We start from the raw sequence: 27,747 nt of genomic DNA on the forward strand, positions 1-27,747 counted from the left end.
TCCCCAGGCCGGGCCGCTCGGTACCGGCCCCCCCGCCGCCCGAGCGCCCGCTCCAGCGCCAGGCGAGGCTCCGCGGGCCCGGGGAGGGCCGGGGGACCTTCCACCCGCGGGCGTGAAGGGGGGACTACACGCCCCACAGTGCCGCCCCGGCCCGGCCCGGCCCGCCCCGCCGCGCTGAGTGGGCCCCGCGGCGCGGCGCGGAGCGGCGGGGCGGTCCGGGGCGGGGCGGTCCGGGGCGGCCGAGCCCGGCGAGACAGCGGCGGAAAGTGCCACGACTCCACACGGCCGCGGCGGCGAGGAGGGACCGCGACCCGGCACGGGTGGGTAGGCGGCGGCGGCCACCCTGCCTCTCCCTCTCCCCTTCCCCTGGCCACTTCCACGCGGGGGAGTCGCCCTGTGGGACCCCCCCGCATGCCCCCCCGGCTGCGAGGGACCCCCCCCCCCGCCCGGGGCGCTCCCTCCCGGCGCTCCCCCCGCGGCTGTCAGCAGACGTGGAGCGGGCTGGGACACCCGCCCCGCCTCGCCCCGCCGCTCCCACGCGCGGGGGTGTCCCGCGTGGAGCCGGGGAGGGGCGGGGGATGGGATCCCGGGTTTGGGGTCTGGCCACGTTTGCGGGGGGAGGGTCGGGTGGATGAATGGCCCGCGGCGAGGGCGGTGCGGAATGGCGGCGTGTGCGGCCGGCCCGGGAGGGGCGGGGAGGGGAGCGGAGGGGAGGGAGGGCCCCGCGGCGCCCCCGGACCCCCCGGCCCCGGTCCCCGCCCGCCCCCCCCCCCGGTCATCGCCGCCCGCCCCGCAGCGCTCAAACCAATTCCCCTGCCCGTGCGCCGGCCTGATGAAATTCATTAATCTGATTAAGCGCGGTTACAAAAGGTCACAGCTCCCAGCCGGTTGTTCCGTATTTATTTTTTTTTTTTTTCCCTTAACTAAGTTCCCCCCAAAAAATCCCTCCCAGCCCTGGAAGACCCCCGGCAGCGCGGGGTCTGGCGATGCCCAAAGCGTTTGGAGAGAAGCGGAGACCCCCCCCTCCCCACTCAGGGGTCTTTTCCGAACTGGATGTCACCAGCCTCCCCGCGGGTGTCCTGGCGGGACACCCCGCTCCTCACCCCGCCGGGGCAGCGGGGAGAGCATGTGCCTGCACACGTGGCCGGGCGCGACCGAGGAACCTCCCGCCTGAAATGTCAGCTTCCCTCTTCGCAGCGGCGATGGCAGCGGCCTCCCCTCGCCCGCGTTGCCGGGAAAGGGCTGGAAGGAGTCGAGCGAGGTGGGAGCAACCTGGGGTGTGAACCCCAAGCAGAAGCTGATGCGGGCCGGCAGTGATTAGTCAAATTCCAGCTGTGTTACGGTGCTATTACGCTCTTCTTGTGTAGATATGGTTTTTTCTGCTTTTTATTTTTTTTTTCCACTCCGAGGCTTAGGAAGGGAGCTGGCAGCGCTGCCAAAGGCCCTGGCTGCTGCAGGAGCTAATGGAGCGCTAAGACACGTTCAATTAAGTCGAGCTATAACTGTTGACGATCGGTGGGGCAGCTGATCTGGAGTTGCTGCGTAGAGTAACACATGCTGCCGGGAGGCTGGAAGTGCACAGTCACTTATGCAGAAAATGTATTTAAACAGTGGCTGCCGGGGACGCGGACAGGATCCGCTCACGGCACATGGGCTTTTCTCATTTGTTTTTAATTTTTGTCTATTGCAGCAGGGAGGAGAGAGAAACTCCAGAAGCATCTGGTGATTGTCTTTTATCTGCTGGCAGAGTGGATGCCTTCTCCCACTGCCAGGCTGCCCTGCTATCGGCAGGATCAGACCTCCTAGTTCTCTCTCCCTCACCCTCTCCGTCCTTTGTGCTGGAGGAACACTGTTCTCGGCCGTGTCTCTGTCCCGTGCTGCCTTTTGGCAAGGGGAGCTGCAGACCAGGGGCAGGGAAGGAGACGAGACCGTATTTCTTTGAACCAGAGGCCAGGCAGTGCCCTCCCCAAACAGTGGCCGGTCCTTTAGGTGCTGTCTGCTTTTTGCCCTGATGGCCCAGGAGATAATTTTGCATTTCAGAAAAAGCTGAAATCTCATCCTGGAAACCTGCGTGTTGGGTCAGCCCGCTTCGACTGACTTGTGTGTGAGTGTTTAGGGAGGGGAGAGCTTTTTATTTGTGGTTGAGTTTTTTTTTAACCTGCTGGAGGTGCTGTAGAGGAAGGGGAGCTGCAAGCGCTTAGCAGGCAGGCGTTGCTGTGGCTGTGCAGAGCCTGGGTGCACCACCCAGTTCTCTCTTTCTCTCCCATCCAACATCTTCTCTCTACATTGCTCTAACCTGAGATGCCAGCTTGACACCATGGCAAAGTGCAGGCTTTGGGTTGCAGGGGGAGCAGCGTCCTGCTTGCAATGAGCATCTTTTCCCACCTGCAGCACCCATCCAGTCCAGGAGGAGATAACAGATTTTCCTTTGGCTGCATAAAGAAATAAGGTTTCTGTAGTTATTACACAACCTGTCTCTTCCTTTGCCCACCTGACAATTGACCTGGCTGGTTTAAACTAGGGTTGGTGGAGGGCCGAGTCACAAAGATACGGAATTCATGTGGATTTCATGGAAGTGGTCACAAAGTATAGGAAAGGCTGAACAAGGGGGAAGGCTCTAACCTGGGTTTTGGCACTTAGCTGTCTCTGGCAAACGCGACCACAAGACACTGAGCCTGGCCCTGGTGCCGTCACACCGTGTGTCTGTGGGTTGATTCATCCTGGAAATTGTTTGGTGCTGAAAAACCAGCAAGGCTGAGTGCTTTACTGGTTTTGCTTCCTTAGGGCAAGTTGAACTTTTGCTCAGGGCAAACAGCTGACTGCACGTGCAGGATAGCAAGGGAGGTCAGGTCTCCTGGGCTGTTTTCTGGGATGTTGGGAAGTTTGATGGAGAATGAGAAAAAGCCTCAGGAACAGGAGTCGGAGCACAGCATTTCACCTGGCTCCTTTATGCGAGAAGGACAAGTGAAATACCAGTTGTCCGTCTTATTCCTGCTCTGGTGGTGGTAAAAAGCTTTAACTGGACAAGCTGTTTTGGGGAAGGAGTTTGGATATGTTGATTTTTGATGGTTTCCACTGTTTTGGCTGGGTGAGGAGTAGATGATGATCGTGCTCAAGAAACTTCACCCAGGTAAATATGCTCAGTGTTGGACATGAACTTGATTTTTGAACGTGGACTCCAATAGCTGGTGGTGCCCCTGCACTCCTTAGGCATGCAGTCCTTTCCCAAAGCAGCCTGGACATCAGATTGAAAAATGCTGTCATAGGGACAATGTCCCATGGACGACCAGAAGGTACAGAGGGGAGGATGCCAAAGCCTTCAAGCCTCACCAAAACCTGGCTGTCGAGCTGAACCTATTTGTGCGAAACTATCCACAAGCAGTGGTACCTTCGGTGCCCTATTTTTCCATGGCCTGGCTAAGGCTTTGTGCAGGTGGGAAGCACGGAGGGCTTTCCTGCTGAAGGGCAAGGCATGCACACTCCTGCCACCCTGCTCGCCAGGGGAACTCTGTCTTGCTGCGCAAATCCAGGAGCAAACTTCCAGCCATCAAAGGGCGAAGGCAGTGAGGACAGGAAATGCCAAAGCAGAGCTTTTCAACTGATGCTACCGCTGTGGCACGTTGCTTCTTGCATTTATGCATCAGGAAGTTCCCAGAGAAAGACTTTTCCTTATCCCCCAAATGCCAAAGCCAGCCTGGTTTGATTTAAGCAAGCGTGGTAGCATACAGCCTGCCACTGCTTTGCGCCGTTGGAGTGATAGGCTCTTCCCTGAATGAGTTGTTGGGCTGGTCTGTGCCAAGTCTCGACCGCAGGAGGAACTCTACTGGTAGGACTTGCTCCTTGGAGTCAGCGCCAGGTCTGTCAGGACCAGCCCCGCGCTGCAGGCTGCGGGGCATGAGCATTGAGACAGCACCAGAGTTTCCCTTTACAGTGATAGCACTGCTGGGAGTAATTGCTGCCCAGTTGGTATCTCTCACTCTTCATTTTGGATTTTCTCCTGGCACACCTGTCCTTGGGAACATCACAGGGTTTCTCTGGTCCAGCAGTGGGAACTTGCGAACGGCCCATGCGAGCATCTCGGATGCTTTCACGAGTTCCGGCTGCTGCGATGGCTCTTCCAGCAGGTCCACAGCTGCTCTAGGTTAGTGATCTGGGCTGCTTTTTTCGTGTGTTGGTTTTGTTTTGAAGGGGGTTCTTGGTTTTTTTTGGTCTAGCTAGGAAGGACTTTAATGCTAATCTGCATCGTTATCTTACCCTGGCTGTAAAGCCTGAGAGGAGGCAAGGTACAGGCAGCTTTTACTGCAGCAGGGCTGGGTGAGGCTGCCTGTGGGGGAGAGGGAGTGTGGGGCTGAAACACCCTGCCTGCAAGGGCTTCGGGGGGGACAGCAGCGCAGGCAGAGGGCTCCAGCACTGCCATCTCGCCCACCTCACCGCCCCCGTTTCTTCTCTCATCTGTCCTCTGTGTGCTGGGTGCCTCTGTAGTGGAGGTTTGGGTTTTTTCCCCTGTTCCCATCCTTTGTGAGCTCCATCCAGCTGCTTTTGGAGGTGGCAGTAGCAGCTGGCGGGGTTGGAGTACATTTGCCAGCCCTTGGTGATGCCCTTGCCCTGAGCTGGAACGGCAAGTTTTTATCTAAGTAGGAAGCTGTGGGGGTGTGAGGTCAGGAAGGGTTTATTTTTACCAAAGTGTCAGGGTTTCTAGGCGAGAAATGCAGGTCGCTTTGTTCTGCCCCTAAAACAGCTCCTGGGTGCTTCAGTGTAGCCCTAAAACCAGCTCAAGGTCATGGGTATCTGTTCTCCAGCCCTACTTTTTGTTTACTGCCAGAGAGAGGAAACCCAGCCCTTTTCACCCTGCAGGTTAGGAATAATCTGTCTGTCCTGGTAGGGACCATCCCAAAGCAATGCTACCTAGTCAGAAGGGAGTGACTTGGCACCAGATGTGCTGGGGTAGAGTGAGCTGAGGCTGTTTGAATCCGAAACGGCTGTGGCGGACATGAAATAGTGATGCCTGTAGTATCAGTTGGAATCTCAAGCGGTGCCCCAGGGTAGAAAGTTGGCCCTGCCAGAGGAGGCTGGTTCCAGCTGGCGTTGGCAGCCCTCCTGCCTGCCAGCTCTCTCCTGCTTCACCCGGAATGCTCGGAGAGGCAGGCAGGGAGAGCTGGGCTGCTGGTTAAAACATCCTTTCCCGGGCAGGTGGGTATCAGTAGGAGATGGCTGCTTTGCATCTCATTCCAGCTCTGCACCCCTTGCTTGGGTGTTGGGAGGAAAGTTTTTCATTGCACTGTCACCCCCTCAGAGCACGAGCAGCTTTGAGCTTCAGATTCAGCTGCGAGTTTGCTGCTCCGACTGTTAGAAAGTAAAAGGCACCGAGCTCTCTCTGCAAGACTGAGGTTTTGAAAAGATGCTGATCTCCTTAGTTTTATTCTTATTTTTGCCTCCTCCCCTTCCAGCCCCTCCCTCCCTCCTTAACCCACAATCTCTTAAAGAGGAAATTTGATAATGCTTACAGTTAAGGTGGGAATGGGGACTTCTGATAGCCAAGGACTTTCTGCATTTTCCTGATTATGTTTTGAGGCACAGTGATGAGAAACTGCAGCCTGGCACCTCCTGGAGAGTGCCCCTTTGCAGATTAACTGCCTGACTTCAGCATCTGGGGGTTCATGAGCCACCTCGGAGCCACGTGGAGGTGATGCCCTGATGGGAGAAACACGTGAGTGGGAGATTTGAAACTCAGGACAGGGTTCAATGAGCAATTAAGATGAGTGGAGATAGCAGTGCCTTTCTCCATGTGTGGCTGCGCCCTGCCTGCCAGATCTCAGAGCAGGCAGTACGGTCTCCATTGCTGAGGCTGGAGAGGAGGGTGAGAAGGACCCTGTGCCTGGCTTGCACGCCAGCTAATAGTAGATGTGGAAACAAGTGCCACATCCAGCGCCCAGTTTGCAAGTCTCACTTCTTCCTGTGGGCATCTGCTGGGAAGATGAGATAATGACCATGCTTTTTTCTCTTCAGCTTGAACTTGTGACTTTTCTTGGGATTTGCATCTCAAGGAAGTGGTCGTGACTTGGTTCTCCGTGTGGTGTATGTGCAGGCAGCATCATTGCTGGGTTGTGTCTCTTCACTGTGAACTGGGAGCAGCTGCCCATCGGGACACAGTCATTGTGTGTCCTCCCCGCCGGGCTGGGCAGAAACCAGCAGTGTCGCAGGGTGCCGGTGACGAAGGGAGGCGGCCAGGGCTGCTGCAAAGCTGGGGAAAGCTCTCCTGTGCATGTTTTCTTCTTCCGGGGGGATGTTTTATTCCAAAGTTGAGAGCTAAATGTGCATCTGGGTGCAATAAAAAGGCCAGGTACACCAGGGGGAGCTCAGCTCTTGGCCAACCTGCACCAGTCTGAGAAGGGGCTCTCTTACTGCCATGGGGATGCAGCATCATGCAACGGTCGTGCAAAGCCATTCCACTGGACATGTAATGAGTAGTTGGTCACAGCTGTCTGTGATCACATCCCTTCTTTTTTCTTCCCCCCCTTTGTTTGGTTCTTCTGGAGATTGCTGCAGCCAGTGAAATTAGTCACTGTGGTAAGGCTGGACTGCACAGGCAACATAACAGAGGAGCACAGACTTGGGGGTGTGTAGGCAAGTGGCCTTCACCAGGGGTGTGTCAATCTTGAACATCTGTCTTCTTGCTGCACAGTGCCGTCTGGCAACACAAATGTCTATATGAAGAACCCTGCTCAGAGAGGCTGTTGCACTGTTGTTTTTTCCCCCCACTAACTGTTGTTCCGGTGTCTTGCAGGCACAGAAGAATAAGGCAGGATGGATGTGTATGACCCTCAGACGCTGGGTGTTATGGTCTTTGGAGGTTTTATGGTGATATCAGCCATCGGGATCTTCCTGGTGTCCACCTTCTCCATGAAGGAGACTTCTTACGAGGAAGCCTTGGCCAAGCAACGCAAAGAGTTGGAGAAGACCCAGCAGCAGAAAATAGATAAAAAGAAGAAAGAGAAACCTGTTGAGAAAAAAGGAAAAGCAAAGAAAAAGGAAGAGAAGCCTAATGGAAAGATCCCAGAGCAGCAGCTGCCTCAGGAAGTGACAGACTCTCCCAAGGATGTGGTTCTTGAGCCTTCTGTGGTGCCTGAGCCCGTAACTGTTGAGTCTCCGATTACAGCAGTGTCAGTGGCCCCCCAGGAAAAGGAGAAACCTGCTCCGTCACCTAAGGAGAAGAGGAAGAAGGAGAAGAAGGTGGCAAAGGTAGAGCCTGCCCCTAGCCCGGTGTTGGCTTCGCCTCCCGTCAGTGTCCCCAAAAGTTCTCCTGTCTTGGAGGTGACCCCTAAGGAGGTGCCTGTTGTGGCCGTGCCGCCAGTTGGCACGCAGCAAAGTGCTCCAGTCGTCAGCTCTATCGCCATCAAGAAAACTGATGCTCTTCCGACCCACGAGGAACAGAAGCATGATGGACCTGTCAAGAAGAAGGCTGCATCCAAGAAGAAGAGTGAGCCAGGTAAGGCCAAATTCCTTTGCATATATCCCCATTGAGTACCCAGCAGGGCATCTTGGTGCTGTTTAAAACAGAACTATCCCATTCTGAGATCTCTTTGGTCTTCAGTGTTGCTTCTTCAGAGCAGCTGTAGAAAGGCTGTCTCTGGTGAGATGGAGTTTATCGACCTGGTTTTGCTCTGTAGTGTGTTGCTTCCTGCATCAGGAACCCCTGCTTGGTGCTTAGCTCCTTGGTCCAGCACATAGATGTTGGAGAGTTACAGGTTCATCTTGGATTTCCTGTTGCATTGCAGGTCTCTGATAGATCTGCATGCCGAGAATTAGCAGGAGGTGCCTGTACCTGTCCTGGGAGAGGGGGCAGCTGGACATCTGGGTGGAAAGGCAAGACGAGGTGTCTTTCCCCCTCCACCTCTGATTATTAAAAGCACACAGGAGCTCTACCACTCTTCTATGGGGAGGTGCTAGAGTTTCCTTCTTCTTCAGCGGAGATGTAAAACTGCCTGTTGGAGGAGAGAGGATTGAAGGTGTTTTATACTTCAAGGGATCGATCATAGGATAATTAGAGAGAAGTACCTTTAGATATGTCACAGGCAAGGAGAAACTTGCCTGTCATTGTTCATGCCTCACTTGATTGACTTGGAGGTGGAAGAGATTTAAGAAGGTGGTCCTGAACTCTCCAGGGTGTAAATAGGTGTAGGAAGGGGAGAAACAGCTCTGTAATTGGATTCTTGCCTCTTGTCGCACCAACGTGAACAGTTTGGGTTTTATTTTTGGTTAAGTGATAATTGCAGGCACTAAAAATGTGTGAGTGCTTTCAGACCTGTAGAAGTGTTCCTATATAGACACGTGGGAGAAGTCTCTCAGGTGTTCTCAGAGATGTGATGTGGTGCACATAGGTTTCATTTTTTTTTCTTTCTTTCTTTCCAAAAAAAACTTAACCAAACAAAAAGACACCCCTACTTGCAAGCCTTCTCCAGCACATCCTAACCTAGACTGCTGTGTAATCTGACAGTTTCCATACCCATGTTTTGGAAGAGGGCCTGCTACTCAGCAGGTCTTTTTGCAGCTGCTGGTCTCCAAGGTTGGATTAAAACCCTTGTATCTGCTCCTCTGAGGAAAGGATTTTACTAAAGGCCATCTCTACATGGTGATGAGGTGTGAAACAGTTTGAGCAGCCGCTACTGGAGGATATTGCAGCCGTGCTGTTGGGGAAATTGGAGGTGGCTGGTTTGTCATGTGCACACAGGGATGCAACTCTCTAACACTGAAAAACATGGCCCAAAATCCAAGCTGTAGCAGCTGAGGAAATGTGAATGGGAGAGGAGCTCTCGGCACTTGTCAAGTTGGGAGTTTTTCTGGCTGCTCTGAAAATCCAGTCCTTTGGGTATGAAGTGCCGATCCTTTGTGTCTTAAAAGCCAAGAGTGATGTCTTAGCTGCTCCTGTGGGGTTTTTCAAAGGAAAGCTCTCGGCAGTATTTGCGCAACGAAGCTGGCTGCAGTTTGACCAAGGTATTGTGGGCAGCCTTTTGGCAGCTGTGTTCTCTCCTCCTTTAAGGCAGAAGCAACAAATTATCCTGTGGCAGATAAAAGTGGGTGTTCAGAGTGCTCAAAGACACGTGCTTGGCACCAAAACAGATGGCAAACCTGACAAGAGCAGCTTAGGGTATTTTTCTCGTGTGGTTCGTTTTTAGCCTCCTGCATCACACAAAAACTTGCTTGCAAGTGGTTAGTGTGTACTTGGATCCCAGGTCGTTTATCTGTCGTGGCAGGCGCCATGCTCTCCCATGAAACACGTGGGTACCCAATCTGGGCTGCAGGCTCCGGGCTGTGGGGTTTGACGCAAGGGCCGTTCGTGTTGCCCATGTCTCCTTGGGTTTGAGAAGTGGCTCTTGGGACCCCTCGTTCCTGCTGTGCTTTCCCATGGCAGCTTTGCTGTGCAGCCGCTTCTTGTTTTGCCGCTTCCCTCGGCGAGGTGTGAGGTTTCCGACTCTGCAAGTGGGCTCGGCAGCAGCGTAGGCTTATTTCTGCCACGGCTTGGCAGGCTGCCCCGGATCCGTTTGCCAGCTGCAAGGTGGGGTTTGCATCGTGCCCGCCTTGTGCAAGGATCGCTTGCGCAACGCTGACAGGAGATGGGCAACATTTCACTTGGTGGGTCCCTCCACCCAGCAAGACCAGGCCAGGGGAGGTGATGTGTTGTCCTGCTTCTGAGCTGCTGCCAGTGTGAGTAAAGTGTAAGCCAAGCTCTTGGGCCCCAGTTGCACAAGAGAGCGGAGCTGCCCCAGCTGCCACTGCTGGGAAGTGGCCGCTGCTGGTGAGACAGACTTTGCTGCTGCCAGGGCTCAGCGCTGCCATCCCAAATACATCTACCAGAAGCCGGGAGCAAACAGTGTGTGCCGGAATTGCTGGGCGTTTCTGGGCTTTGCCACTCTGTTGCTGTGGTGGGTTGATCATGGCCAGCTGCCAGACGCCCACCCAGCCGCTGTCTCCCTCCCCTCCTCAACAGGACGGGAGAGAAAGTGAGATGGGAAAGCTCATGGATTGAGATAGAGACAGGGCGATCACTTAGCAGTTACTACCATAGGCAAAACAGACTTGACTTGGGGAAAATTAATTTAATTTATTGCCAATTAAAATAGATGAGAAAGAGAGACAAAGTTAAAACAACATCTTCCCCTGCCGCCCTTCTTTGCAGGCTCAACTTCACTCCTTCCCTCCCAGCTCCTCTGCCTCCCCACCCTGAGCGGCACAGGGGAATGGAGACTGTGGTCAGTCCATAACAGCTCCTCTCTGCCACTCCTTCCTCACACCTTTCCCCTGCTCCAGCATGGGGCCTTCCATGGCCTGCAGTCCTTCAGGATAAGCCTGCTCCAGCGTGGGATCCTTGCTAGGTGCTGCAGAGGAGTCTCTGATCTGATGCCTGCAGCACCTCCTCCTCCTTCTTCTCTGCCCTTACTGCTTGGAGGGTCCAAACTCTGCATTCAGAAGACCCTGGTGTTAATTGCTTTAGAGTTTATGGATCAACCAGGTCCAAACTGCTTTTTCTTTTGAGATTTTTTTAGGAAAATAAGCCCACTGGGCCATAGATACTGTGCAGGAACTCCTAAATCACTGCCCTCCACCCTCTATCCATTGTGACCATGTGCACTGTGGTCCTACTGTTGTATCACCATCCCTGATGCTCCTTGGCTTTCCCAGGTTAGCAGAGGGGTGGGGGAAGAACTGAAGTTGTGTCATTCCCTTAGCAAAAAGTTGGAACAAACCTGCCTGGTGAAAGGCGGGAGATGACCTTGCTGCGCTCTGAATCACTGGCACCGCTCCATGGGGTGATGTCCCCCAGCGAGGTGGTATCACAGTGCCGTCCAGCTTCTGATGCCCAACACGTCTCTGCTCCCTGGCATTGGCAAAGCATGCCCAGCTGTGAATCACTCCATTTGATGGAGGATGGTGGCAAGGTGGTGGGACCAGTAGGAGAGCCAGGCAGAGGCGACAGCTGGCTCAAGAAGCTCACGTGCCTGATAGGTGTTGTCTCCAGCACTCTCATATTTCATTCAGTTAGAGAGGTATCAAACTTGACTGTGGAAATATGGGTGGATGCTGGTTTGAAATGGCAATTGTGGGGTTGAAGCCAACTGAGATGAGGCTACTCAGCTCTGCTGTTGGCTTGAGCAGTCTCAATTCCCCCTCTCTCCTCCCTAGCACCTGCGGACTCGGATGGGCCCCTCTACCTGCCCTACAAGACGCTTGTGTCCACCGTCAGCAGCATGATGTTCAGTGAGGGGGAGGCCCAGCAGCTCATCGAGATCCTGACGGAGAAAGCAGGCATCGTCCAGGACACGTGGCACACGGTACGGCTGACAGTGCCGTCGTGGCCGCCTGCCGCCAGGGCTCTACCGCTCTGCCAAGCCTCGGGAGGTGCAGAGGGCAGGGAAGGCACCCTCTTTGCAGGCAGGCTGGTCCCAAGGGTCAGTCTTGGAGACCTCAGCTGAATTTTCCCCTGGAGCAGAGGGCAGGATCCCGCACGTGTGGGGTGGAGGGGATGGGTCTAGAGGTGATGGTCCTCACTGATGTGCCACCCTGCACTGGCAGGCCACGCAGAAAGGTGACCCGGTCGCTGTCCTGAAACGCCAGCTGGAAGAGAAGGAGAAGCAGCTCACCGCTGAGCAGGAGGATGTAACCGCTGCCAAGAACAAGCTGCGGGAGCTGAGCAAGGTAAGTGTCGCACGGCCCTCTTGGCATCCCTGGCAGGGGCTCTGCTCGTCATGGCTTGCCATGTGCCTCCCGCTCACTGCACCTCATCCCGTTTGGAGGTGAAGCTCAGGGGCTCTCTTGGCCCTTCACCCGTTTGCTCTTTTTTTCCCCAAAAAGGGGAGGACATCCCCACTTGGTCTTGTCTCCTGGGCCTGATCCAGCCTGGGGAGGGACCAGCCCGAGGAGCTGCTGGGTAGTGCCTCTTGGCAGTCACGGGAGAAGCAGAGGAATGCCTTTCCTGTAAGAGATTGCACCTTTCTGCTGCTTTAGGGAGGAAAATAAATCCCTTCTCATCTCTGCCCGGATCCCCTGAGCTGAGAAGGAGCTGATCAGCCCCTTTTTAAAGGACTATTTACAGCTCCCTTCCCTGACTCAGCGCCCTGTGTCCAGCTCTTTTTGGGTGTTGAAGTCAGAACAGACCCTCACCACACTCCTCAGCACCTCCTGCCTTGCAGCTGGCAGAACCCGGCAGCGGTGAATCCATCTGCCTGCAGGCAGGAGAGGAGAGGGCAAAGCCATCCCATGCACTTGGGCTCAACATCTGCCTGTGCAGACTGTGCAGGGCAGTGGCATGGCGTTGCCCAGCCGGCCAATGGAGCATGTCTGCCTTGGCAGGGAGTGGAAGGGGTTTTTTGGTGGGTTTTTTTTTAGTTTTTCTGCTTTGCCCCAGATTTTATACGATGTTTTTGATCCTGGGCGAGGGAGGGGTGGAATAAAATTCTAGGCTGTCTTACTCCTTTCTCTTAGCTGGCCCAGTGTGGAACAACAGTGGCATCCAGTGGCCACAGAGCCCAAAACAAAATGCAGGAGGAAATGTAAGTGCTAAACGGCGTAGCTGGGCAGGGGGGCAGCTCTGAAAGGGCTGAACTTCTTCTAAGTCTTCTGAGCTAGGAGGCCTCTGGTTTTACATCCCCTTAAAGTGGGGAAACTCATATGCCGAGGACTAACTTGGTGACTTCTCAAAGGAACTGGCGGCTGAGCGAGCTAAGGCGGCGGCTGTGGAGGCCAAGCTGAAGGAACAGCTACTCACCCGTGAGCGGGAGATCGCGGCAGTGCAGGCACGCATGCAGGCCAGCTACCAGGACCACGTCAGCGAAACGCAGCAGCTCCAGGGCAAGGTGAGCCCCATGCTGTGCTCTGCAGCTTCCTCCCCTGGCTGCTGGGTGGCTTTTGGTGGGAGATGCGTGGTCTTTTGGAGAAGACTGAGGCGTGCAGGGGGACCAGAGCCTTGGAGAGGGGCGAGACCCTGCGATGCTCTTGGACCATGGTGTTCATGGGAGAAGAGGCACGTGGGAGCATCCTCATGGAATGTCACATCCCTGGGGGCTGTCAGCATCAGTAGACAGCCCCCCATATTGCCAGTCCCTTTTGCTCATGAGGTGGGCTTCACGGGGAGAGTAAAGGGGCTGGCGGCGGCGTTAACCCCTGTTGGGCTCCTCTAGATCCGGACCCTGCAGGAGCAGCTGGAGAATGGCCCCAACACGCAGCTGGCTCGCCTGCAGCAGGAGAACTCCATCCTGAGGGATGCCCTCAACCAGGCCACCAGCCAGACAGAGAGCAAGTAAGGCTGGGGCGGGGTGAAGAGCCTGGGGCTGCCCTCTAGCAAACCTTGGGATTGGCTGTCAATTAGACTTGGCCACTCCCTTTCTTGAAGGTGTTTCTACCGACACTCCAACTAGCTGGAGGTAGAGGAGGGAGCAAGGAAGAGCTTGCCAAATGGCTTTTGTTGGGGCTGGCAGGGGAAACAAGGATGTTCTTCCCAAGTGAAAGGGCAGGGGAAATCCTCTCTGCTTTGGGGTCACCTGTGTTGATGGTAGAACCAACAGGCAGCGGAGGCAGGGAGCAGGGACCAGAAGGTGCCGTGGCACTTCCCCCCTTTAGGGGAGCTCGTACTCTCAAACTTCAGAAGAAATGCATCCAACTCTTTGATGAGAGTGATGCTACAGAGAACTGAGACCTACCTGGTGCATGCAGAACAAATAGGAGCTAGGTATAAGAATTTCACACTCCTTTTTGTAGGAAGTTTGAAATGGTTGGTGATTAACAGCGGTCAAATAATTACAGAGCGGACTCCAGCTGCTTAGAGCGCTTCCTCTTGTGTCTGGGAACACAGATCCTTGCGTCCTCTACTTCATGAGAAAGGAATGTCTCCTGTGATTTTGTCAGCTCTTTCCACCCCCTTCCTGAAGGACCAGGCGTGTCCTAGAAATAGGCGAATGCAACCACTGAGATGTTTCAAGTCCTGTATCAGGCCCACAGGAGGATGTGTTCCCCCCTAGGTAACATCAGGGATGTTTGACTGGCCTGCAGGCTAAAATAACCCTGCTTCTGTTGGTGCAGGCAAAACGCTGAGCTGGCCAAGTTACGGCAAGAGTGCAACAAGCTGATGAAAGAGCTGTCTGACAAATCAGAGGTGCTGCAGCAAGAGGAGCAGCAGAGGAAGAGCTGGGAGATCAAAGCAGCGGCCTCAGAGAAGCAAATCGAGCAGCTGCAGGTCAGGCAGGCGCTGGCAAACCCTGTCCCCTCACAGAGATGGGGCGGGTGGCTAAATTATGTGGGATCCATGGATTTGGCCATGGGAAGAACTTGGAAGGAGATGAGCGTCCACGGTTGGAAAGCAAGCTGCCTTGTGGACCTCTTAATTGCCTCCCCCCCATTAGTTTGTCACATGCAACACACTCTTTGTGCAGCATCACCAGCAAAGCCCAGGGAGCGTGATGCCCTGGCTGAAGCCATTCTCGCTCACCTGTGAAGCTCACGACCCTGGTGTGAAGGGGTGTGTGCGACGCCTAGGTGGTGCATGCCACTGGGTGATACCCTAAGGCGAGAGAGGAAACCCACTGGCCCCTACCAGCCTGTGCTCACACAGCCGTGGATGCTCTCTCTCAGCGCCGCTGGTTTTAAGCCCGTTGCTCTCTCTCCTTAGTGCAGGAGGTAGAGCTTGTGGCTTTTTTGGTGTCACCAGGGTGTGGCTGGGTTTGGGGTGTTTAAAGCACACCTCCCAAGCAGAGCCTCTGAGCACACTGTCAGCAGAGGAGCAGCAGCATGTTCCCAGCAGCCAGGCTGTACCCACGCAGGGAAGAGCATTTTCTGGAGGGCTGACTGCTCCTGCTGGAATTCAGCTAAGCCAGAGGCTGGGAGCATTGATCCCGGGTACCCCTGACCCTGGAACTTGCAATTTTTTCCCCTGGGGGTGGCAGACAGGGTGAGGGATGTGAGGTATCCCTCCTGCATATGTGGTGGTCTCCACATTGCTCTGGCCTCTTTTCGAAGGGGCTGCGGTGGTGGAGACTTTTATCTGTGCGTGCCAAAATGGCTTTGTAGAGGTGTTCCTAGAGCAAGGGGCCTTTGGTATCCTTGCTATTAATTTTTCAGGTGCCTTGGGATGCAGATCTCCTTTTATTGGGCTGGTTTTGGCTCCTGCTGCTTTTGCAGGCAAGGAGCAAGGGGGTGATACAGGCACACGGCTAGCATGAAGGCAGAGACCACCTTCCTGGCTCAAAACACCACATTCTAGGCATGCTTTTAGGATAACTTCTGCAGGGCTGTCAGCTTGCTGCACACCTTAGTAATAATTAATTGTACTAGCTGGAAGACTTTAAAGCCAGTGGTGTGTTTAAGGTGCTAGGAAGAATGTGCTCCACAGTAATACCTGAAGCTCTGACCTGAGGATACGGGGTCAAATCCTCAAAAAAAGAAGTTCTGCTTTCTTGGTGGATCTGGAAGCATCACTCAGACAGAGATGGGGCTGCTGATTTACCTTCTTCTGTCCCCTCCATGCAAAGCAATGTTTCTCTATCTCCATCTGCGACTCATACCTGTAGAACTGCTGGTTTGCAGCACGCTTCTTGTCCTCCTCTGCCTTCCCCCTTGAAGCGCCTGCCTTGGCCAGGCCTCTTCCTTGCTGCTTTCTAAGATGGAAAAAAAAAATCTTCTCTGGCCCAAACCGCACAGAAATTTCCTGTGTGTGGAAACACATGGCTGTGTGTCTCCATCCTGCTAAGCACCGTGGCAGTATCTCTCCCTGCTGGGCTGAGGCCATGCATTAAGACCAGGGCTTTAAGAGGTTTTTCAGAGCTTAGCTCTTCGGAGGGGAGGATGGCCATGGTCTTGGCCCAGAACTGAGACGTTCGGGTGTTGTCTGCTTCCCACTTGAGGGCTGGCAAATGATAAAACATGAGCACGAGGCAAGATGCTTCATGCACAGGGGGAGCACGGGGGAAGGATGGCTTAGAGCCCCCAAAGCACAGCTTAAAAATAACATTATGTGACACACGGAGCTTTGCTTGGCCAGGGTGCCTGGCATGCTACGAAAGCCTTCTCTTCTCGCTGTGCAGGCTTCCCAAAGGGAGGTGGAGGTGATGCTGCAGAAGAGGCTGGACGAAGTAAGCGATGAACTCCGCAAAACCCAGACCAGCTACAAAAGCTTGTTAGCAGACACAGAAAAGACCAAAGGACAGCAGCAGAGCATTGCTGGTGAGGATCTTGGATGGGCATGGAGATTGCTGTGGGGCAGACTTGGAGCTTTCAGGGCCAGGTGCTTGGCGGCGCTGGCTGCGGCAGGACAGGTAGATGCAGGGATGAGTTAGGCTGCCTGACGTCAATGTGAGAAAGATGTGGGACTGGTCCGTGGTCCTATTCTAGGATGACACTCCAGTGCCTCTCTCATGTGCTGTTCTGCATCCCTGCCTAGCCTTTCTGTGTCTCCTGAAAGCATCCCCAGCCAAGACTGCTTTGGCCAAGAGTCCTGCTTGGGCAGGGCAGGGTGGGGAGTCTCCAAATTTATTTGCATCTGCCTTACTGTCTTTCTCACCCCTTCCTCCAACAGAACTGCAGGCCAAGCTGCTGAGCTCTGAAGCAGAGGTTAAAAGCAAGTTGCTGGAGCTGGACAACGTGAAGGGGAAACTGCAGGATGCCAGTTCAGAGAATACAAAGCTCCTGGAGAGGCTCAAATCCATCGAAGCTCTGCTGGAGGCAGGCCAGATGAGGGAAGCAGAAAAAGACAGAGACTTGCAGGTTGCGTGCTCGTTTAATTGAGGTGGGAGGAGTAGAGGGGGTTACACTGCTCAAGCAGGTGTTTTTGCACTGTGTTAACACAGTACCTGTGTTATCTTTGCTCTGGGATCCCCTTTGGGGTGCTGCAGAAAGGGCTCACCTGCACCATGTCCCTCAGGGCAGGTAACAAAAGTGCTCTCCCTCTCTTCCAGGCAGCCAATGAAGCAGAAATGAAGCAGCTGCGGTCAAGGTGGGTCTGGGTGCACATGGAGACTGCTATGGCACCCCCAGCTTGCTGTCTGTGTGTCCCAGGCTTCCCCGGGCGCTGAGCCCTGTGGATGAAGGCTTCCCACCCTCTCCTTTAGGCAGGCTTGGGGTCTATGAAGCTGGGATGAGGAGGTCAATCCTGGCCAACACAGCTGTTTAAAATATTAATTGGCTCCAGTTCTGTCCCTGAATAACAGCCAGTGTATTCTGAAGTGAAAGTGTAATTGCTGGCAGGCACATGGAGACTGGCCAGTCCGGCAGAATAGAAGGTTCTGGGGATGTTGGTGCTGAGGGTAGAATGTCCCTGATCCAAGCTCCTGCTCAAAGCTGGGCCAACCAGAGCAGGTTTTTTCCAGGATGTTTCCAGGTATCTCCAAGGATGGAGATTTATCACCTCTCTGGGTTCCAGTGTTTGTCAACATTGTCCCCCCAGTGCAGAAAGGTTTCCTGGCATTTAACTGGTTTCCCATGGCATAACTCATGCCTGTTGCCCCTTGTCCATGTGCTGGGCACCTTTGAGAAGGCTCAAGGCTCTGCACAGGGGGAGGATTTCTCAGATGTCCCCACTGCCAGCTGGCATCCAGCATTCCTTTAAAGGAGGGCAGCTGTTCAGTTGCCCTGGGACCCCAAGAGATTTGTGTGGTTCTTGTCAAGGATCTGAACCTGGGTCTGCTCAAACTGAAGCTCCCTTCAGGGCAGATGGTAAATCTGAAGGTGTGGACAGAAGCTGCAGGATCTCAGGCACCTAGTCAGCAGCCCTGATTTATGCTTACTCAAGATAGTAGGATGATGCTTTCAAAATGCAGAGCTGTGGGCTATCTCATCCTAACGAGCCATGGGCAGGAGTGTGTCGGGAGAAGTCCCAGTTGTGTAAGCTGGAATTTCTGGCCTTTGAATCAGGTTACTTCTTCCTCTTGTCCTGAGTGTACAGCCAGCCTGTACTTGCTTGCTTGTTATTGCTGATAAGCTAGTAGAAAATGAGAAGGCTAGGCAGGGATGCAGGCAGAGATCCCTGCCTAGGCTTGTTATTGCTGAAAAGCTGGTAGAAAATGAGGTCCTGCTCCAGCATTGCCGTGGCCATGGTTTTTAGTCCTACTCCCTCCTCCTCCTGCTGTGTGTAGATCCCGGAGCAGACCGGGATAGGAAGAGTTGCGATCCCCTTCTTGACAGCTCACTACCTGGCAGGGAGGTGGATGCTGAGACTCACTCCTGCATCCTGCCCTTCCAGGCTCCAGGAGAAGACAGACCAGCTCTCATCCTTGGAAAGGGAAGCCACAGAGCTGCGAGAGGCAGTGGAGCAACAGAAGACAAAAAACAATGTACGTGAGCAAACTGGGCTCAGCTTTTGGTGCTCTAACATTTTTTCCTCCAAAACGCAGGTCTCTGGGGTTTGAATGACAACCCATCATGGTTGGCTACTGATGGCTCCCTGGTGCGGCCAGAGGCTCTTCCAGCCCCACAGAGCACTGAAGGCGTTGCCTTGACTGAGAGCAGGAATCCCTCCCGGCAGTCTGCACAGCTCAAACTGATGAGCTGCAGCAGGAGGTAGACTGCCTGGGTAGAGGTGTCTGTCCCCTGCTTTCGTGGGAGGTTTAAGACCTGGTAAGCCAGGGAGATCCTACCCCAGCAAGGTCAAGGCAATCTCTGAGCGAGGGTCCCTCACACCTCATTGCTCCTTGTCCCTCTGCTACAAGGTGGTATTAGTTGTGTGGAGGCAACTTTACAGCCCTCCACTTGGCCAATGTCCTCTCTGGGCAGCTCTAGGCATCCTCAGGGCTGCTTTTGGAGCTCCTGCCTCCATCCAGCTCTGCTCCCTTAAGGCTACTGCCTGAGTGACACTGTGCATTGGGCCGCTGCAAGGGTGGAGGGGAAAGGGGTGCATTTGGGCTGGAAGACCCTTGACAAAAGCAATGGGCTGCTGCCTATTTTCCTAAGCGGAGGCTTTGAAATCCTCCACAGTGCCAACAAGCAGCTTGGTGGCCTTTGGCATGATGTGTGGCTTATTGCCCTCTGTGTGCGGTCTCGGCAGGACCTTCGCGAGAAGAACTGGAAAGCAATGGAAGCGTTGACCACGATGGAGAAGGCGTGTGAGGAAAAACTACTCGCTGCTACGAAAGCAAAGGTGAGCCCGGCATTTCTCTTTAGCCATGATGCTGATGTTGTAAGGGAAATATTCAGCCTCCCTGAGCCACCAGAGATGCTTGCCCTGGGTTGCCTACCTCCTCTTGGGAACAGCGCAGGCCCAGCTCTCCTGCCGGCTTCTCCAGAGTTTGTCTTGAGGGCCGTGGTGTCCTCAGTACAGGTCATGGTCAGAATTGGGAAGATGCGTGAACGGGAAGGGACATTTTCGTGGTTCTCAGCAGCAGGAGTTTTCTCTGTTGGCTAGTTTCCCTGTGCTGGCTCACCCCTGTAGGGACAGAAAGGCAGGACCAGTATTGGCAGCCTGGCCGGCAGGTGCCCAAGACCTTCATCCCATGCCAGTTTGTTCCTCTTACAGGAGGAGCTGGCCCAACAGCTGGATGTGCTCCAGACGCGAACGAAGCAGACGCTGCTGTCTGCCTTCCCCAGAGTCGCTGTCTCCTCGCAGCAGGTGGGCATGGGCTTTCTCAGACCCCTGCAGAGCCTCCACCACATGGGAAGGACAGATGTCTAAGTGTCCTTTTTCTTCCTTGTCCTGTTCTTTTTCAAACTCAGGATTATGACACATGGCTACAGGAGTTTAAGGAGAAGACTGTGGATGTGCTAAAGCAGCAGACGGTTACCACAGAGCCCCCAGTAAGCGAAGGCGCTGGGAAGTGGAGGGGCGAGGGAGTGCCTGAGAGTCACTTGGTTTTTTGTCTCACCTCTCTCTCCATCCCTTCCCTCTCTTTTTAGGATTCAGCACTTAAATTAAAAGAGGCAGAGGAAGCGCAAAGCACTTTACAAGCAGAATGTGAGCAGTATAGAACTATCCTTGCAGAGACGGTAAGTTGCAGCCCTTTGCACTGTGTTGGTCTTCTACTAGAAATACCTCTTGAGAGGTCTCCTGGCAGCCCAGGCTGCCCCTGGGCTCCTGGTGGGCACCCCTCAGTATGTTGAGGGACTGCCATGTGGAAGACTTATTTGCCAGTGAGACAGGGAAATAGGAGAAACCTGAATTTTAGAGCTCCTCTTCAGCCTAATTATGTTGGAAACCTTTCTGGTGGTGGTGGTGGGATGTGGCACAGCAAGGGCTCTGATGGGTGGGGTGGTTGAGCCAGCCTAGGAAATGGAAGCCCTTAGCCCCACCTGAGGCACCTAATTCTGTCACCCGTTCTTTGGCCCAAATCCTTGGAGAGGCGCTGGGTGTGCCAGGGCTTCCAGCCCTAACACTGCTCAGCTTGGGAGGGCTAGAGGAGGTATGAGCTCAGCTGAGGCTTTGCCAACAGGAAGGGATGCTGCGAGACCTGCAGAAGAGCGTGGAAGAGGAGGAGCAGGTGTGGAAAGCAAAGCTCACAGCATCTGAAGAGGAACTCCAAAAGGTACACGTTTGGAGCACACCTGGGTTTATTGCTCGTGCAGCTGGACTTACAGGAGCAGAGGGGCTGTTGGCTATAAATCAAATGCTGACCCTAACTGTTCCTGCCAGCCTTGAACTCTGAGACATGGGACCTTTCTCTTCTCCCCAAATCCACCCCTCCTGTCACCAAACCAGCAGAGAAGCAACATACCTCATGTAGGAGCTAAGCCTCTCTTTCTCCTGAATCCCACCTCCCCACCTGGTGTGTGCCTAGACCCTGCCAGTGGAGCTGGAGGAATGGTTGCAGCTCCCTGGTTAAGGCATGGCAGTTGGGAAACCACATCACTACTTCAGTAATCCAAGCTCCGATGCTTGGAAATCAGGCTGAGCCCTCCTGGTGGGAGCTGGCCTGACAGGAGGAGAGCACGTGCAGGGTTCTTGGACTCCCATTTTCAGCAGAACTTGGCTTGCTCTCAAAACCCAGCTTGACCTCGGCGTTCACTGAGCCTTCAGAAGAGAGCTGAGGTCCAAGCCACGTACTGCACATAGTTTTGGGTCCAGCTGTCTGTCTAGCTTCGGGCACTGTTCTTCCTAGTTAAAAAGCCAGCCGGCAGCTGCCAGAGAACTGTTGTTGCCCAGGAGTTTGGTGGGGAGTGTGTTTCATGAGCTCTCGTGACTTAGCTGGAGTCTAGGAGAACTTGGCGGGCCATGTCTATTCTGTAAAGCAGACTTAAGTTACCTCCTCCTTCTTGAACTCAGAACTGAGATGAAGCTACTTTCCATGGTCTGGCTGCTCCTCACCCATGAATAGGGTTTTGAAGTTAAGTGGGGCTGCAGGGAGGTGGGGGAGCTCTTGTACAAGAGATCTTTGATTTCTCAGCCTGTTACTGGCTCCTGCAGCGCCAGCACTGCTGAGGGCTGGTGTAGGATTGCACAGGGATGACGTGGCTGCTGCTGGTGTGCTGGCAGCAGGGTGTGCGTGATGGGATGAACGTCTGGTGGCTCGGGCAGGTCCCAGAGCAGTCCTGCCTCTCTGTGGAGAAAAGGTGAATTCCTCCTTTCCAAAGAATTCAGCAACCATGGAGTCCTCTTCAAAAATCAGTCCAGGTTTAAATGCAAACCCCATGGTTTTTCTGATAGCTTGGCTTCTCTTAATAGCAAAGCCCATGACACCTCATTGGAAAGTCTACCTTTCTGCTTCCAAACCAAAGGCACTTTCAGTAGGAAACTCGCACCGAGCCTGGTGCCAGTTTCTCGGGTGTTGAAAGCTGACTGCAGACAGCTGAAGTCCTGCAGGCAAAAGCTGTTACCTCGCTCCATGATTTACAGCCTGGGCTTTTTGGCTTCATCCTCCATGGAAAGAGAAGCTCCTGCCCTGCAGGCTGTGGAGCTCCGCTTTGGTGTCAGGTCTCTTCTGCACTTGGGTACAGGATGAAATGGGAGAGGTGGGAGTGAAACACTGGCCAGTTTTTGGTTGAATGAAAGATGCTCAGTGTCCAACGTGAGATGCCATTCACTGACCTCCTCTGATCCTTTCTGGCTTAGTCGCAACTCCAGCTGAAATCCCTTGAAGACATGGTGGAGAAGTTGAGAGCAGATCTGCAGAGCACAGATCAAGTAAGGCTTTTTGGGTACAGGGGAGGGTCCCCTCACAGGTGCCAGAGAGATGCATGCTGTGTTGGGGGTGAGTTTGGGACCCATCTCCTGACTTGCGCTGGGGGAAGGCAGGCTTAGACCATGGGGTGTTTGGGATGTGTTGGACCTCAATCAACTCCCTCCTGCTTTCCTCCCTTTTAATCCAGCTAAAGGAATACACCTCTCTTCTGGAAACACAACTGGAAAATCACTTGGAGACAGCCAGCTCTGAACGCCAAAACTACACAAAAGAAGTTGAAGTCGTAAGTGTGGCTGCCGGTACCTTCTTAAATGCTTCTTTTTTCTAAGCCTGACTCACCACCTATCCAAGTTTTGGGAACTTGGGGTGTGCCCTGGGGATCTGCAGCTTTGCAAAGCAGGAGAAAACACAAGGAGGCACTTGCTCCATTCTGGGTTGTAGACATTTAAAGTCAGGAGATCCACTGGAAAGGTGATGGGACAGGGAGATCTGTGTGGAGATGCTGTCCACTGCTCCTTGGTGGCCTGTGGGATTTCTGTGGCTCAGGTGAGACAGAGCTGTCTCCTCCTATCTCTCAGGCATCAACAGTCAGGTTAGCCGGTGGTGCCATCGTGGCCTCTTTGACAAGATGTTGCATCGTAAAAATGCTTCCTTGGGCCAGAGGGCTCCAAAACCAAATGCATGAATGGACTTTTTCTTTCTGTTCCTCCTTGACAGTTGAGGCAACTCTTGTCAGAGTCCCAGGAGCAGCTGGAGGCAGCGAAGACAGAAACGCAGAAGCAGAGCAAGGAGCTGGCCCTGGTAAGGGAGGATACCTGGAGCTGCCTGGGGCTGGTTTGCAAACCCAGCTGTGGGGCTGGCATCCTCCGTGCGGGTTCAGGGAGGGGAGGAAGGCACAGCCAGCACATGAGGAAACCCGGTGCTGCCAGCCACGAGACTGAAACAGCTTTCAGAGGGGATGTTTTGAGAGCCAGGAGGAGATTTTTATTCACCAGCTTTTCCTGCCGTGGTGGAGGCAGGAAGGAAGGGAGAGCACCAAGGCTTGCACAAGCTGGCCTGTAGCAGAAAAACCCAACTGCCCCAGCACTGGACGCTGGTTACCCCAGCACCACCCTGGGGCAGGGGGTTGGGTGCCTTAAGCATCCATCCATCCATCCATCCATCCATCCATCCATCCATCCATCCATCTCTAGATAGGAGGCCTAAGGCTCTACAGCCTGTGGTAGGAGTTGCTTGGGGAGCTGCATGATGGGGCTGCGTTTCTGCAGGTAAGTGGGGGAGAGGATGGGGATATAGAGGCAGGAGAGCTAACAGACATTGCAAAACCATGAGGGTTTTTGTTTTTAAATCCATACTTTGATTGTGAGAGGCTCAGGAGATTGTTTTTAAAATCCTCGGCAGTACTGCTAGCTGCTCAGAGGGGAGTGAGCCGGGAACTTGGGTGCCGTGACTCTTCCCCGCCTTGCAGCCACTGCTGTCCAGCTCGCTCAGTGAGCCAACACACATTTGTGTTCATCCAGTGACGTTTCCCTTTCTTCTGGCCAATGCACGCTGTTAGCTTGCAGCTTGACTGCTGGTGCTGCTGCGATGCAGGATGGAGCTCTGCTAGATGGAGTGGAGGTTTTAATTGGGGGGGGTGTTCAAATAACTGCCTCCCCAGCCACCCCAGCTGTGATCGATTGTGAAATGGGACCTACCACCCTGCCTGGACTGCTTTATTTAATGCCTCAACTATGTTAGTGCAAACCTGCAGCAGTGGCTTTAAACCAAGGTGCCGAGTGATGAAAGGCGAGCAGACGAGGCGCGAGCATGTGCTCTGTACCCCTCGGAGCTGTTGTGCCTCAGGCTGCCCAGGATAGATACCACTGTCCTGTGTCTAGCAGAAACTAAGGTGGGTTTCCAAACATTTCAACTCGTGTGCAAGCACAAGAGCTGGCAAACTTTATCTGTAGATCCTTGTGGGTCTTGTAATGGCTGCGATGTAGGGATGTATAACTGAGCCAGGCTTGCTGGTCCTCCTTCCAGGTCAGGCAGCAGTTGAGTGAGATGAAGAGCCATGTACAGGATGGACAAGTAGTGGGGTTGCATGATGACCCAAGTGAGCCTGCGCCCCTCGAGGTTAGGGTGGTGAGACTGCTGCCCATGGAGGTGCTGACCTTTAACTGTGTCCCTTGTCCTGTCTCACTGTCTCTAACCGCATGGAGAACCACACGTGGCTTTGCTCAGTCGCAGCTGTGTCATTTCTTGTTCTGTGTGTTGGGGGGAAGCCAGCCCCCCACCCCTTCAGCCATGCATCCTATTCCCGCTGGGAACACGTTGCCAGCCAGCTTTAGCCAGGCTGCTCCCTGTGGGAGCCCTCCCATCACAACATCAGCCTGGCAGGATTTTGGGGGAGACAGGCAGGGGATGCTGCAAGCCCTAGGCCAGCATTGCCACACGACGATGCCCCGTTGGGTTCAGGGCCTGGGTCTCCTTGGAGGACGGGGACACCGCAACAGAGCTACACTGGGATCTCTTCCCAGCCAGTGGGGATTAGGATTACCAAGGCTCATAAATCTTGCTGGAGCCGGGCTGAGGGCATTAGCAGTGGCTGTTCCCTTTCAGGCTAACACCTCTGGCCAGTGGCAGTGCTGCCACGAGCCAGACTCTGTCTCTCTCCTTTAATCTTGTTAAGTGTGGAGCCTTCTCCTGGGCATGAGGACTTGCCAGGCACATCCTCCACTATGGGGTGCCTCTCATCCCAGGTCCCAACTGAAGCTGCCTGAGGAGGAGGCAAGATTTGGCAATGCAAGGCCAAGCCCTGGGCTTGCCATTGGCATCCTCCTGGCTTTTGTGTGGAGAGGGGATGCTGTTACCTATTGCTCTTTGGTGCCCTGGGAAAAGCTTCAGTTTTATTTCTTCTGTCTAGCCCAGCTTTCTTGGCAATGTCCCCGCTAGCTCATCCTTTGGGTCTTTTAAAAAAATTTTATTTCTGGATATTATCTCCTTTTCTCCACACAGTTAAAAACCCAGCTGGAGCAGAACGAAACACTGGTGGAGAAGGAGCAAGTGCTGCGGCAAAAGCTGGCGCTGGAGCTGGAGGAGGTAGGTGCGGGTGAGGAGGATACGAGGTTTGCAAAGCCTTCATGGGTTCTTGGCTGCTAATGAAGCCCAAGAATTAATCTGAAAAATTAACTTGAAGGTTTTTCCCCATCCCTGTCTGCATCTCAGACATTGCCGCATTCCATCATACACCTGAAGAACTTCTTGCAGCAGCTGTGCTAAAGCCATGTGGCATGGCTGGGCCCTCGAATTGCCCCTCTCCCAGTCCCCCGATGTTTTTTGCGAGCTCTTTCCCTTGATGGTTAAGGGCTTTAGCTGGGTTTCATGCTGCTTGCAGCAAGAAATGCCATCTTCCTGGTGGAAGCTGGATCAACAGAAGCAGTGTACTGTGTTTAGCATCCAACTGGCCAAGAGTGGCTGTATAAGTTAACTCTTCACCAGAGGCAAACCCACCAGGGGCTGTACGGGGCAGGATGCGGGAGGTGCCTGTGCCATTAGCTCGTGTGCTTACCGAGTACATGTCTCCCTTCCAGGCCCAGAGCTCAGCATGCAGTTTGCAAGCAGAGCTGGAAAAGCTGAGACTGGCTGAAAATGCAGCAGCTTCAGACACGGAGGACACTCAGCATCTCAAGGTGATTTGGCTACTCTTCTCTCTTGTGCTTAGTGTTCAGCCAAGACTGCAAAAGCCATGTCAGAGTGGGACTAAGGGCATGATTTATCATTCTTGGGGGTGGAGGGGCAAGGTAGATAGTTCCCCTGCAGGGTATTCCCTGCCCAGGGGTGGCTGTGGGCTCCAATGTGGCTGAAGGACAGCAGGATGCAAGTCACAGCTACTTCATCTCTGTTGACCAAGATAAGGGCAGTGCTCTGAGAAAACGCTCTCACAGGCTGGGCTTTTCAAGTACTGCAAAACCATTCTGCTCCCATGAGCTTGTCTCAGCCCATGGCATCTCCAGGGAGACAGAGAGAGCTGCTGTTGGTAGGGTGATGCCTGGCTCCTCTGGCGAGGAGGTTGCTCTGGCTTGTGGCCAGTGAGGCAGCTCTGTGCAGACCCGAGGTGACCTGAGGTGTTTTTGAGGGGGGAAGGTTGCCAGATGGCAAAGGGAGGCTCAGGCAGATGCCTTCTTTTGACTCCCATGTAGGAAAGACTTGAAAAAGAAAAAAAATTAACAAAGGACCTGGGCCAGGCAGCAACCAAACTACAGGAGCTATTGAAGGTTACCCAGGACCAACTGGCCAAAGAGAGAGAAACGGTGAAGAAGTTGAAAGAACAGCTTCAGGAAACGGTACTTGTGGCCACAGCTGTCCCTCCCCTTGACAGAAGCTGGGGGAGAGCAAGCGTCGGGCAGTGGTTTAAAACCAGAGGCAAGGTGGCACCCTGAAACCATCTGGGTGGCCTTTGAGAAGCCCTGGGACCACTTGAGATGGTGGTCATGGTTCTCCCTGCCCAGAAGGCAAGAACTGGCCCATCTGTGAAATGCTTTGATGCTTGAGCTGCCTATGAGAATAAGGTTGGGACCCAGTTGAGTAACCCACCTCTGTTTTCCTTCTCCAGGGGGAAGAGGACAGTTCGAAGGAAGGGACTTCAGTTTGACAAGTCTGGGACCTAGACCTTACTGTTCAACTTACCAAAATGCCTTACACATTCCTAAAAATAAAAATATATCTGAATTTACTGTAGATAAAAGATACAAGCCATTAGTGACCCAAATCCTAGTTTTGAAACTTAAAAAAAAAATGTACAAAAAACCCCAACCAGTAAACACTGCAGGCATATGTTTGTAAGAAAATCTTCATACTCTTTTGTACAACTGTTTGTTCCACGGGGAGCCGCGCCTGCCGCATTGGGGTGGGTGCTGGGGCTTCACCCTTCTGTCGCGGCAGAATCCACAAATGTGTGAAAAGGGAAGACTGCGTTTGTACATCAACCAGTGCAATTTTTTTTTTCTTTTTTTTTGAGTGAAAGAAGTGTGAAAGTAAGACCCACCATGGAAGGAAGCCTCTCTGATGGGTGGCTCTTGGCACGTATCCTTTTGTGTATTTCTGGGTGTTGATGCAATTAAAATGTAGTGAAAAGAGCTTATCATTGCTTTATTTTTCTGGTTAATTTTTTTTTTTTTTAAGTTTGCAAGCCAGGCAGGTCTTTGGGAGTCCCTAAAGAAGGGCTGTGCTTTGACCAGGAGCAGATCCTTTATTATTCTGCTCCTTGTTGTGCTGCAAAAGCATCCCCTCTGTTTTTTCTCCAGTACAAGCAAAGGAGAGCAGCTTTTCCTTCCCGCCCCATGTTTCTGCGCTGGCAGTGCACACTGAGCTCCCCATGCGGGGTCCGGCGGAGGGAGCGCCACGTGTGCTGTGGTGCTGGGGGACACGGTGGCAACGCGGGCAGGGTCTTGCTGTGGGGTTAGCTGCTCCCCTGCTGCAGGGTCAGGCCGAGCCGTGGGGACAGGGCATGGTGGGGTGAGCCACACCAGCCCAGCAGGGACCGTTCTTCCTGTTTGCTTAAACCTCAGCACTCCCCCTGTAATTTTGTCCCTGCGGGTGCTGCGTGGTGGTGGTCCTTGGTCACTGCTGGGCTCTCCAGCCCTCTGCTCTCCCCTTCTTGTGGCTTTCCTTTTTAGTT

At 53.8% G+C, this 27,747-nt stretch overlaps 1 protein-coding gene across 3 annotated transcripts; it reads left to right on the plus strand.

Annotated features, from left to right (window-relative positions):
- The first annotated feature begins 215 nt into the window (after positions 1–215).
- Positions 216–27,206, plus strand: RRBP1 (ribosome binding protein 1). Of its 3 annotated transcripts, none has more exons than XM_074897454.1 (24): positions 216–320; positions 6,785–7,486; positions 11,179–11,327; positions 11,569–11,691; positions 12,696–12,848; positions 13,173–13,291; positions 14,071–14,224; positions 16,068–16,206; positions 16,559–16,746; positions 16,938–16,975; positions 18,221–18,311; positions 19,022–19,114; positions 19,490–19,582; positions 19,687–19,767; positions 19,867–19,956; positions 20,400–20,492; positions 22,016–22,087; positions 22,273–22,368; positions 22,803–22,886; positions 24,111–24,233; positions 25,086–25,169; positions 25,661–25,759; positions 26,270–26,413; positions 26,683–27,206. In XM_074897454.1, exons 2-24 carry the CDS (start codon positions 6,805–6,807, stop codon positions 26,719–26,721), a joined length of 3,027 nt encoding a protein of 1,008 aa, XP_074753555.1. In that variant the 5' UTR covers positions 216–320; positions 6,785–6,804; the 3' UTR covers positions 26,722–27,206. The 3 variants fall into 3 exon arrangements, with proteins under 3 accessions (XP_074753555.1, XP_074753556.1, XP_074753557.1); XM_074897455.1 differs by having other exon boundaries at positions 24,111–24,203; XM_074897456.1 differs by lacking the exon at positions 24,111–24,233.
- The last annotated feature ends 541 nt before the right edge of the window (positions 27,207–27,747 follow it).

This window comes from Athene noctua, chromosome 1 (assembly GCF_965140245.1).
Source record: "Athene noctua chromosome 1, bAthNoc1.hap1.1, whole genome shotgun sequence".
NCBI lineage: Eukaryota > Metazoa > Chordata > Aves > Strigiformes > Strigidae > Athene > Athene noctua.

What these genes read in the sequence shown, in the direction of transcription:
- RRBP1 (XM_074897454.1), top strand. Translation starts at nt 6,805, where the DNA reads ATGGATGTGTATGACCCTCAGACGCTGGGTGTTATGGTCTTTGGAGGT. An exon ending in AGCAAATCGAGCAGCTGCAG is followed by an intron (nt 14,225 to 16,067) that starts GTCAGGCAGGCG and finishes CTCGCTGTGCAG; the next exon opens with GCTTCCCAAAGGGAGGTGGA. An exon ending in TCGCTGTCTCCTCGCAGCAG is followed by an intron (nt 19,583 to 19,686) that starts GTGGGCATGGGC and finishes TTTCAAACTCAG; the next exon opens with GATTATGACACATGGCTACA.